This window comes from Sphaerodactylus townsendi, linkage group LG12, assembly GCF_021028975.2.
Source record: "Sphaerodactylus townsendi isolate TG3544 linkage group LG12, MPM_Stown_v2.3, whole genome shotgun sequence".
In the NCBI taxonomy this organism is placed as follows: Eukaryota; Metazoa; Chordata; class Lepidosauria; order Squamata; family Sphaerodactylidae; genus Sphaerodactylus; species Sphaerodactylus townsendi.
In genome coordinates, this window is record NC_059436.1 from 19,866,244 (window position 1) to 19,878,371 (window position 12,128).

General features: G+C 46.0%; 1 protein-coding gene across 2 annotated transcripts in view; it reads right to left on the reverse strand.

The window, feature by feature from the left end:
• Positions 1-12,128, reverse strand: part of GRIK4 (glutamate ionotropic receptor kainate type subunit 4) — a 449,540-nt gene that overhangs the window by 145,834 nt on the left and 291,578 nt on the right. For both annotated transcript variants that reach the window (XM_048512834.1, XM_048512833.1), the window contains exon 4: positions 7,652-7,749. In XM_048512834.1, coding sequence (XP_048368791.1) covers positions 7,652-7,749 — 98 coding nt within the window. The remainder of the gene's footprint in view (positions 1-7,651; positions 7,750-12,128) is intronic.

Genomic DNA, 12,128 nt, shown 5'->3' on the forward strand with positions numbered 1-12,128 from the left:
AAACCACAAGAATCTATCCAATGTGTCTCCGTTCACAGACTGTGCAAAGACACACTATAGTCACCAGAGAATCTCTGTGATGTATTATTGCTGACAACTGGAAGTTTCCCATAGCCCCCTCTTCCTTTGAATAAGATTTTATTCCTTTGGCTTTCCCAAAAGGAATTAACAATGAGGAGTCTATTATACTTACAACTTACAAGGGATTGTGGAGCATAAAATATAGAGCAAAGCAAAAGGATAAGATATGCACGAAACGGAACATAACAGAATACAAGTCTACATTTTCAGTTTTGACAGAAATGCAGATTGTTAAAACTTAATAATTTTCATGTGTTCAAATTTTGACTGGTTTAAAATAACAACAATAGGAGAGGCTGGCGGGAAGGAATTCAGAATAAGACCCAGCAAGCAAGTTTGGCAAAGAAAAAAATAGCACCCAAGGCCAGATGTTCTCCTAAAAGGCCATCATCTCATGATACTGGATGAGGAGGATAACAAAAACTGGTTATTGTATTGGTCATTAAATCTCTTTGAAAGCCAAACTTTCTAAGTCACTTTGTCTGCTTGACATTACCATGATGAACACAGGTAAGATCAGCATATGGGCATATGATGCTACCTTAGGCAGACGATTGATCAGTCAGGCTTAAAAATAGTGCAGTGTCTCAGGTGTCTTTCCCAATCTTGCTGCTATTTAACTTTGCTGAGAACTGGACCTTAGACCTTCTGTAGTCCGAATTCTCCCACTAACTGTATGCTTCATTTCCCAAAAACAGATATAGGAAACAACTGAAGTCGGAACTCAAGAGTACAGAGGAGAACAATCACCAAATACGACCAATGTCTATGGTATCATCCTTCCTTTCCTCCTTGCTAAGCTGTTGCAATTGACAGGCAAAGGCATGCCACAGGGGATTAAACTGCAGAAGACGTTAGTAAATTGGAGTCAGACCCTTGGATGCCCTGGCCCGCTGTTGTCCATAGGATTAGGATTAGCAGTCTATGAATTCAGGCCAAGTAAAGGTTCATTCCAAATCCTCAGATCTTTCAGTGGAAGAAGGGCCCCCAAACCTTTTACACCATTGACCCCTTCATGCAATCCTGGATTGCTTATCAGCCCCCAGGCATGTAAAATAAACAAATAACAAAACAAATATTTGCCTGGGAAGTCTGAGATGTGAAAAGTTCCATTGCATGGATGGGAGATGGCTAGGAAATGTAGTGTATAACAACAATGCATAGCGTCCGATCGGGGTTATGTACCAGCCATGAATCAATAAGCTATAATTGAAATTTACTGTTATAATTTTATGTATTATTATTTTTTATACAAATGTCAGCTTTCAAACACAAAAGTTAATAACTGACCCCGGTGTTTATTTGACCCATTTTGCATTTATTGACCCCTTGGATAGTCCCATCAACCCCCAGGGGTCGATATCAACCCTTTGGAGACCCCTGAATTAAAGGGATTGCAAACCTGGGACTTTCTGCAAGTCTTATACCATCCGAGCACTGGTCTCATCCAGTTCAGTGTTATCTTCTCTGGCTGGCAGCTGCTTGAGGTCTTGTATACTAGAGGTGTCAGAAATTAAACCTGGATCTATACCACTCAACTGCAGCCTCTCCGAGTCACTGGTCCATCTAGGTCTGCCTAGCAACTGGTCTCCAGAGTCTGAGACAGAGAAAGTCAGGGCTTGTTGCTTGAGGCCCTTTTAAAGATACATCAATAGAGCATCCTCTGCCACTGAAGTACTTTCCCTTAAAACTGAAGAGACGGCCCATCTAAAATCTATAACAATGTGCACAATGTTGGCACCGTAAATTACCTAACATGGTGGTCATGTGGTAGAGGAAAAAAATTATTGGTCCCCTGTCGTAGATTACTTGAAAAAAGGTTTTGGAACAGACTTCCCTTTTCCAGCTGAAGTTATATTGTTCAGCTAGACTGCTATGTTTCTGAAAGATAAGCAGACTTTAATTTCTTATATGTTAGCTGCTGCTAGATTAGTATTTGCACGCTTCTAGAAATCTGATTTAAGCCCCACAGTCAATTAGTAGATCCCGAAATGCAAGGAAACTTTTCCTCCTAATAATTCTGGCTAATTTAAAAAGAGAAGATGATGATGCCTTACAACAGCAGAAAACGTTGCAAAACCTTTCTAATGTATAGCATTATAATGTCAATGTCTCGGATTGTTTAAACTAGAATAAGCGGTTTTGTTTTGCAAAAAAAAAAACCCTTAAGAAGCAGACCCATTAATTGAGAGAGAAGGCTGGCTAACTAAAACTGTTGTATCTGTTCTGCCAGATCCATTGCTTTTTGTCTTGTCCAGAGCAGGATTAGCAGGGAAGTGCTCTTTAAGAAATTCATTTAAGTCCATGTCACCATAAACAAATCAGTAATGCAATAAATGCGAGGGGGGTCAAAAAGGGGTACACAAACTCCTTGCAATGCCCTTGTAATAACAGCGGGCAGTTGTAGTGTCAATTCGGAAGAACCTCAAGGAGGATTGGAAAATGGTGTTGCCCAGGGACCTTATCCTGGTTTCAAGTACGTTTGCAGCTAGATTCCATATCCAAAATGGTTACAGGATTAGTGGAGGAGGAGGAGGAGGAGTTTGGATTTACACTAAGGTGACCAGATGTCCCGCTTTTGGCGGGACAGTCCCACCTTAAACCAAATTGTCCCACATCCCACGGGTTTTTTGAACCGTCCCGATTTTTGGAAGGCTGTTGCACTGCCTTCTGGGGTGCTCCCCTTTTCCTGCCCTGTCACAGCCGCCCGGGTCCCGATTTACAAAGGTGACAATCTGGTCACCTTAATTTACACCTACCTTTCTCTCCTATAAGGCAGGTGGGGCTGAAAGAGTTCAAAGAGACCTGTGATTGGCTCCTTCATGTGGAGGAGTGTCCTGCCGCAGCACTGCTCACCCTGCCCTGGAACGCTCCCACCACGGAGCGCGCCCAGGGCGTTGCCCCCGCCCCCCACCCTGTTGGTGCTACATCACTGATAGCCTCCCCTCCAAGGCAACCATTTTCTCCAGAGGATCTGATCTTGGTCTTCTGGAGGTGAACTATCATAGTGGAAGATCTGGACATTGGCAATCCTAGTACCAGAGGCATGGCCATTGATGCAGGAACCGCCCCCTCCCCCCCCACTCACAATAACTAAGAGGGCTATAAAAGATTGGTGTTTTTTGGTTGTGGACTGTTTTATTTTCTGTTATTAAATCATCTTTGTGTGGCCGAGAGAAATCTTGCATCTGTGAGCTTCGTTGACCATCAAAATCCCAAAGGAGCCCTGCCTCTGGCAAAACAGTGTTATCTCCATAGTGACCAAGATTTTGTTAAGGGTAACTGGTGTGAGTGACAAAATTTAAATTGGGGACTTCTAGGTTTACAGCTCTTTCTCACATGGCACGATCCCAGGCAGGTTTACTCAGAAGTCAAGCAGACTGAACTCAATCAGACTTATTCCTCAATAAAGGGATGCCAAATCTCAACCTCAGATGCTAGTACATCAGCAAGAGGAAGAGCTCGAGGAGAGTTGTCTTATGTAGCATAAGTCTTTTCTGTCTTTTCTCTGGACCAAAAAATAAAATTGGCATCTGGTGATTCAATCTAAATTATGGATATTGCGTGAATTTGCATAATCCTACGCTTCCACTAATTACTCTGCACAATTCTGTGTTGGCATTTTGCAAGTGTCTGTCACAACTCAGTTACAAAAGGGTTAACTGCTTGTATGTAAACCAGTTGTTGAGGTCACTGTTTTATGACCTGGTCTATTGCACTGACCCCTCAGCTAATAGCAGCATCACTCCAGGCAGGCTTTGGTTGAGACTTGGGCTCAGGAGGCACTTTCTCCTGCCCGGCCTGGATTAGCACTTCCTTTGTTCCCTCTCTTTGGTTCTCAGGTAACTCCATTTCCTGGCCATGCTGTAAATCAGCTTCTCTGATGTACCGTGTGACAAATGCCCATATTTGGAAAGGGGTTTTCCATTGGTCAGCGAGTCCACCCTTGCTTACATGCCAGTGGTCACTTATGCCAGAAATTATAAAGTTAACTTTGTTTGATTTCTTCTCATTTAACATATATATGTTAAATGCTTGCAGAGATGGACAAGAAGCCCGCACATTAGGTATGCTAGCCTGCAGGTGGAACCATGGGGCAGCAGAGGCATGATGCCCCAGGTGGAGCAGCAGCGGAGGTGTGGCCGGGCTGTCGAGGGGGCGTGGTGGGGGTGTGGTGGGGCATTCCATGCTGTTCCAGGGACAGGGCAGGGGCAGCCAGCACTGTGTCAATGGTGCAAGGTGTGCGCACACCCCAGGTGCAGTTTCCCCTCACTCCTCCTCTGCCCGGAATAATTACAGCTCATCTCCAAACTACAGAGATCAGTTCTTCTGCAGAAAAAGGATGGTTAGGAGAGTAAGCTCTTTGGCTTTGTACCCCACTAAAGTCTTTGTCCTCCCAGGCTCCATCCCCAAATCTCCAGAGTTTCCCACCTTGAGTCTTGCAACCTGGCCCTTTCATCCTCCACCAGTGACCCGAAGGGAGAAGAAGATTTTAGATTTATATCCCACCTTTTTCTACTGTAAGGAGACTCAAGGTGGCTTACAAACTCCTTTCCCTTCATCTCCCCACAACAGAAACCTTGGGAGGTAGGTGGGATTAAGAGAGTTCCGAGAGAACTGTGGCTAGCCCAAGGAATGTAGGTGTGCAGAAACATATCTGGTTCACCAGATAAGCCTCTGCCACTCTGCCACTCAATCAAACCCGGTTCTCCAGATTAGAATCCACCTGCTGTTAACCACTACACCATGCTGGCTAACCCTACCCACATCCTGCAAGAAATGCTCACATACACAATTCAGTCCCATGAGGTAGAAACAGACTGAAACAGCAGTGGCGTAGGAGGTTAAGAGCTCGTGTATCTAATCTGGAGGAACTGGGTTTGATTCCCAGCTCTGCCGCTGAGCTGTGGAGGCTTATCTGGGGAATTCAGATTAGCCTGTACACTCCCACACACGCCAGCTGGGTGACCTTGGGCTAGTCACAGCTTTTCGGAGCTCTCTCAGCCCCACCCACCTCACAGGGTGTTTGTTGTGAGGGGGGAAGGGCAAGGAGATTGTAAGCCCCTTTGAGTCTCCTGCAGGAGAGAAAGGGGGGATATAAATCCAAACTCCTCCTCCTCCTCCTCCTCCTCTTCTTCTAAATGAAAGCTGGAAGGAGAATTCTGCAGTTAAAGTCACATGCTCCCCCTTTCTAGTGCAATCCTGGCCTAAGATTTGGCTCAGAATAAAGCTAAAGTTTTATTCTGAACAAAAAGTCAAAAACTATAGGGAAAGGGCAGGCCGGAGGGATATCACCTCTTAACCTGCCTCGTGCAAACCAAAGGCAGGGAATGACTGCAATTCATCTGTGGATGCTTCCTATTGACTTGTTGTCTTTCAATCAGCCTAGGAGCTCAGTGGCAAGGGAGATGCCAGAGAGCCTGCTAAGCGGCAGAGAGACGCTGGCAGGATTTAAGCAGATGAAATACAAGCACTCGGCTCTGTTTCCTGGGAACAGAGGCGGATCAGCAGAAGGCAGTGCGGAGTTTATAAAATATTAAATCAGACACACCGCTTGGAATCAGATCAGATGGATTTTCTATTAACCATAAAACTCCAAACAAAGGAAAGTGTGAACTTCCGGAAGGGTCATGTACAAACTAATAGAATTACTGGGAGTTCAGGGAGAAATTCATTGTTGTTTTTCACTATCGTGCAGCACAAACTTAGGACAAGGGCTGAACTATGTAGGAGGCTTTTTGCAGAGGTTTTTATCAGAGCCCGAAAGCACCTCCCTTTCAGCATCTTTCTGAAGATCACGTCAGGAGGAGGATGACAGCGTCTGCCTGGGAAACCAATTTAGTGCAAAGGCCATCTGCCTTTGGATTGACTAGATTCTCCCATGTGATCAGTCTAGGAAGTAGTGTCCCTCAGCCTGAGCCAATCACACATTCCCTCGATGACATCACCATCTAAAATCTGCAATGTCATGATGTCATCCTATTTCCTGTCTGATTCCTAATTGGCAGTGATTGCTCGAGAGGGAAAAATGCTAATGGAAGGAGGGAGGGATACCTTTGAAGCCGTATAAGGAAAGGGGAGAAAATGCTGGCTACCAACAGATAGGAAAAGTGCAATCAAGGGGTGTGTGTGTGTGTGTGTGATGTCAGTGAAAATTTCAGTCCTCCTAAAAGCATGCCCTAAAGATCCAAATGAGTGCAGCCTTCTTCAGATATAATTCTCTGCCAAGAGATGGCTTGTCTTGCTGACCTCCAGGTGATGCTTGGAATTCTCCCAGCCTAGAGAGATCCCTTCTCCTGGAGAAACTGGCAGCTTTGGAGGGTCGGCTGTAGGGTGTGATATCCTTACCAAAGCACTTCCCTCTCCAAACTCCACCCATCCCAGGCTCCACCCCCAAATCTCCAGGAATTGTCCAGCCTGGAACTGGCAATCTGACCAACCAGATATTGGCTCAAGTTCCTGTTCAGTTGAGGGCAGACAAAGCAAGACAGAGGGGGCCCCATGCAAAGTAACCCACAGATAGCAATGAACACAGCAAGTACAGAAGCCAGAATCAGAAGGTTTTATAGGGGTCAAGGACTATCACTGCACCTGCTTGTGGCCTACTGGAATACAGAGGACCTCCTATAGGTGTCACTGTTTCCCTGCAATTCGTTCTACTGGCCAGAGCTGGTCAGGTGATGGACAAACTAGACAACTCGACTTTTATTCAGCATCAACACTGAGGAACTAATATCCCTAAGCGCTCTGGGACCTGGTTTGGTCTCAGGAGCACAGCACAGAGTATGGCGGGAAGGGGAAGGGAAAATGATGTCAGGAGCAGGGGGAGGTCAAAGTCCTTCTTTCTGAATAGCCCCTGGAAGGCTTCAGTATTTACATACGACTGCAAGCTAGGAAGGGGACCACTGGCCTGATCTGTGTGGCATTCATCATGTAGTTTTGCCCTAAATCTCTGCCATATTTTCTTCAGGTTGCCAGTTCAAGGCCTACATTGTGTTGGACTTCTGAAACCAGCTTTAAACGTCACCACCACCAGCCAACCGAAGGTTACCAGCTCTGGGTTGGGAAATACCTGGATATTTTGTGGATGAAGCCTAGGGAGGGTGGGTTTTTGGTGAGGTGAAGGACCTCACCAGGATAATGCCACCGGGCCAACCTTTCAAAGCAGCCATTTTCTCCAGAGGAACTAATCTTGGTTGCCTGGAGATCAACTGCAATAGCAGAAGATCTTCAGGACCCACCTGGAGGTTGACATCTTAAGTCCCCCTTGAATAGAGCAAATTGTTCTAAGGAAAAACTGCCAGAGCCGTGATTTCGTGGCAGAACTGAGGAAGCAGAAGGATTAAGCTTATATCTTTGGATAGCCCTCTTAATGGATTTCAGGCAGCAAGTGAGGAGAGAGATCCTTTCACTGCCCGATATCTTGGAAAACCATTGCCAACCAGAGTAGATAATACTGAGTTCCACAGACTAGCAGTCTGACTCACTATAAGGTAGGGTCACGTTTTCATAATGTTCATTGCCCCTTTATTGTAGACCTTTCAATGGAGCACAGCAACCTTCTGCTCACCTCTTTCTCTCCACAGATATTGCTGATGATGGAGCTGGAAGCAGGACTTGATGATGGTCCCAGGACTGCTACCACGCCTTTTGGAAGGATCTGGCACACTGATGGTCCCCACGGAAGAGTCAGCCAGAAGGGAAAAAAAAGAGTAGTTACTGGTGTTTTCGGCATGAGCATAAAAACAGTCCTCTGGGTCTGATCACAGACCCACCTACTTCAATATCCTCTTCCCGAAAGCGGACAGACAAAAGCTTCCAGGAAACGCACTAACTCGAATCTTGTTCTCTCTGGCTCATTTTGCACATGCAAAATAATGCACCTTCAAACTGCTTTCAGTGCTCTTTGAAGCTGTGCGGAATAGCAAAATCCACTTGCAAACAGTTGTGAAAGTGGTTTGAAAACGCATTATTTTGTGTGTGCGGAAGGGGCCTCTCTTAGGGGCTCAGAGTGGGATATGTAGCTCTTTTGAACTTCCAGGTGGGGCCTGGAGATCTCTCAGTATTACAATTGATCTCCAGGTGACAGAGGCTCGTTCCGCACATGCAGAATAATGCACTTTCAAACTGCTTTCAGTGCTCTTTGAAGCTGTGCGGAATGGCAAAATCCACTTGCAAACAGTTGTGAAAGTGGTTTGAAAACGCATTATTTTGCGTGTGCGGAAGGGGCCTGTAAAAATCTGTAAGAATCATCCCCAAGCTCTCTCCCCTCCGCAAAACTCGGCTCTCCAAAGGCTCCACCCTCAAAATCTCCAGGTATTTCTCAACCCATAGCTGGCAACCTTGGTATATCTTCACCCAATCCAGTGAGGAAGACCAGGCTGGGGGCCAAGTGAGGATTTGATTAAGCTCACCGGTGATGGTGGAAAATGCTGTCAAGTCACAGCCAACGTTTGGAGATCCTGTAGGACACAGGTGTCAAACTCGTGGCCCTCCAGATGTTATGGACTACAGTTCCCATCATCCCCTGCCAGCATGATGCTGGCAGAGCCCGCTCTGCAGGCATGCACAGACAGAGCCCCCCCCCCCCCCATCTAGGCTGGCCTGGGCCGCTGGGCTCGATTATTAGCATTAAACCTAAGACATAGTTTTGGGGAAGCAGGGTAGGTAACCCTGTTAAGCGCTGTTAAACCCCACTGATTTTCATGCAAAGAACAAAAGCACAATCCTTTACCTGTGAGTAAGCTCGGTTGCTGGCAATGGGGCTTGCTTTTGAGTAAACCCTCCTAGGGTCGTGATTCACCCGTTAGAAGAGATGCACTGTTGCTTCAAAGCAAAGCCACTGACTACCACCAAGCTTACTCCTGAGTAACGCACACCTCGGAGCCAACCATTTTTTCTAAACTAAAACCTCAGTATTCAGGTTAAATTGCCGTGTTGGCACTTTGCAATAAATAAGTGGGTTTTGGGTTGCAGTTTGGGCACTCAGTCTCGAAAAGGTTCGCCATCATTGCTGCAGGAGTTTCAAAGCAAGAGAAGAGCAGAGGTGGTTTGCCACTGTTTGCCTCTGCATAGGAAACCTGGACTTCCCTGGTGGTCTCCCACCCAAATACTAACCATGCTGCTCACCTTCCTGAGATCTGATGAGCTCAAGCTAGCCTGGGCCATCTAGCCTGATGCACTAAGAAAAAGAAGAAGAAGAGTTTGGATTTATATCCCCCCTTTCTCTCCTGTAGGAGACTCAAAGGGGCTTACAATCTCCTTGCCCTTCCCCCCTCACAACAAACACCCTGTGAGGTAGGTGGGGCTGAGAGAGCTCCAAGAAGCTGTGACTAGCCCAAAGTCACCCAGCTGGCGTGTGTTGGAGTGCACAGGCTAATCTGAATTCCCCAGATAAGCCTCCACAGCTCAGGCGGCAGAGCTGGGAATCAAACCCAGTTCCTCCAGATTAGATACACGAGCTCTTAACCTCTTATGCCACTAAGCTCAAGACAAGCCCAGAGGTTTGTTTCTTCAAGAGAGAACACAGCCCATCTAAGAGGATGCAACCCAGCCCCTGTTCATCTGCAGTCTGAAGTGGTCCAGTGAAAGAGCAAACTTGACGATGTGAATGGAATTCACCACCTCCCTTCCCCCAATTAGGGCTTTCTGAATTCATCTGGCAGGACTTTAGGTCTATTTGCATTATGGTTAATGAATGATATTAACTGAGGAAATGGTCCAGGTTAAAAAAACTATACTGTAGAGGGCACATTTGCATCCATTCCCCCCCCCCCCCCTTCCTTCACAGACAGAGCTGGAATCCGATATCTCAGCTTCTCTTTACTGCGTTCACAGTCTGTAGGCTGTAGGGCCAGATGTGATGTTAACTGGGCCTGACGGACCAAATGAGTTGTTATCGCACCAGAGACAACAGGATCCATCCTTTCTCTTCCGACAACAAAATCTGCAAAGCAGTGGAGAGAACTTTGTCTCACAGAATATGTATGCTAACCCATGGGATTAAATCATCACTCAAGATCCCAGGGGCCGTTAGACGATCTATAATGATTCTACCAAGTGACAAGGAACATACAGAGATGATAGGGAGGTAGACTGATCAAGAAATGGTGTGCAGCAAAATAGTCAATCTGCACCCAGGTAATGTGGATCAGTTCTACATTAACCTTTTCAGCCCATGAAAGAAGAAAAGTTTGGATTTATACCATGCCTTTCACTTCTATAAGGAGTCTCAGGCTCATTCCGCACATGCAGAATAATGCACTTTCAAACTGCTTTCAGTGCTCTTTGAAGCTGTGCGGAATAGCAAAATCCACTTGCAAACAGTTGTGAAAGTGGTTTGAAAATGCATTATTTTGCGTGTGCGGAAGGGGCCTCAAGGAGGCTTATAAACTCCTCTCCCTCCCCCCCCCCCCACAACAGACACCTTGTGAAGTCAGAGGTGGGGCTGAGAAATTTCAGAGAGAGCTGTGAGTAGCCCAAGGTCACCCAGCAGGATTCATGTGGAAGAGCAGAGACAAATCCTGTTCACCAGATAAGCACCCAAAAACTCTCCCAAATTTGGTAGGCAGGACAGATAGGGCAGTGAGGGAGGTATATAGGGGCATGGCCCAAGCTGATGCCTCCCCAATAACTGAGTAACACCACTGCACATCAACAGCTGCCTTCTACCGTCTCAGTTGTTCATATCTCTTCAGGAGGAAAAGGTAATGAAACTCACTCACAGGGGGAAGTGGAAGCAGTATCATTGGGATGGTTCATCTGGCAGCAGAGTGGCTTCTCCGTCACTCTGCATCCTTCTAGAAAAAGCTCCTTCAGACTTGACATACATTATTAAGAAATCATGGAAGGAAAGGCTAGTGTCTGTGTTGTCAGGAGATTTGGACATTATCATAATGGTTACTTCCAGCCTTAAAAATAGGCATGAATGTATAATGTAGCACTTCGAGGTGGCACAGGGAACCGAGATTCCCGAGAGTTATTCTCCATTCTGTCTATTAAGTCATCCTGCCTCCATGTCCTGTCTCATAATGAGGATGATAATGCGGCTTTAATAAAGGAAGTCATAGAATTTGCTGCAGTTCTGAATAAAATCCCTCCCGTGCGAAGACATGCCGGCAGACTGAGACGGTGGCTGTTTAAGAAACGACTCTAAACCTTTTCCCTCATGGCCTCTTCCCAAATGTGCCTTTCAATCCATCATCTTCAAACCCTTGGTCTGAGGGAAGTTGGTGTGGCAGCCACTGCTAAAAAAAAAATCACTGAACAAAGATGGCACCCGGGTAACCATGCAAATATCAAAATGAGGCATGTTGACGCCACCTCTGAATTGATAATATTTCTGCCAATGGATGTCCGCTCTATCAGAAATGAGCAGCCAGAAATTAACGAATTGAGGTCCGAACAAAAAAAACCCCTCAAGAATAGTTTGCACCCTTCTATTGACTTCAAGGGGCTTACAAAATGGTAATGCTGTTTAGGATTCTTCCGTACGTGCTTCGAATACCAATAATTTTCAAAATAGCGAGAACTAAGACCCTGACATGAAGTTTTGTTGAACCTTCCTCCTGTGCCTCCACCAGCTTTAAATTCTTCTTTTCGCTTCTGTGCACAGACACTTTCAAGTACCCGGATCTCTTGTCGAACAGCCCCTTTTCTCATAAGAATACGGGAGCATTGTAAGAAGGCATTTCTGTTGAAGAAACCTTTGTGGGCCCCTCACAAAATGCTGAGAGCTTCCCATTCTTCCTCAGAAGTATCAAGCTCTGAAGTGGTACCCCCTTTGTTTATGTACACGTGTGAAGGTATCACTGGAGTGCCAAGGTCGGTCGGGTACATGTGCATTCTTTACCTCACAAACAGAAGAGGGGGGAATTTGGTGCATGCTGTGTCACCCTTGATCTCCAGGGCAGCCATGGAAACAAGATGGCAGAAGAAGGCTCTAAGTAGCCATAGCAACAGAGTTCTAACAGCCATCGGAAAGGAGGAAAAGAAGAAGAAAAGAAGGAGAGAAAAGGCTTCTCACTCACAGAGGGAAAACATCCAGT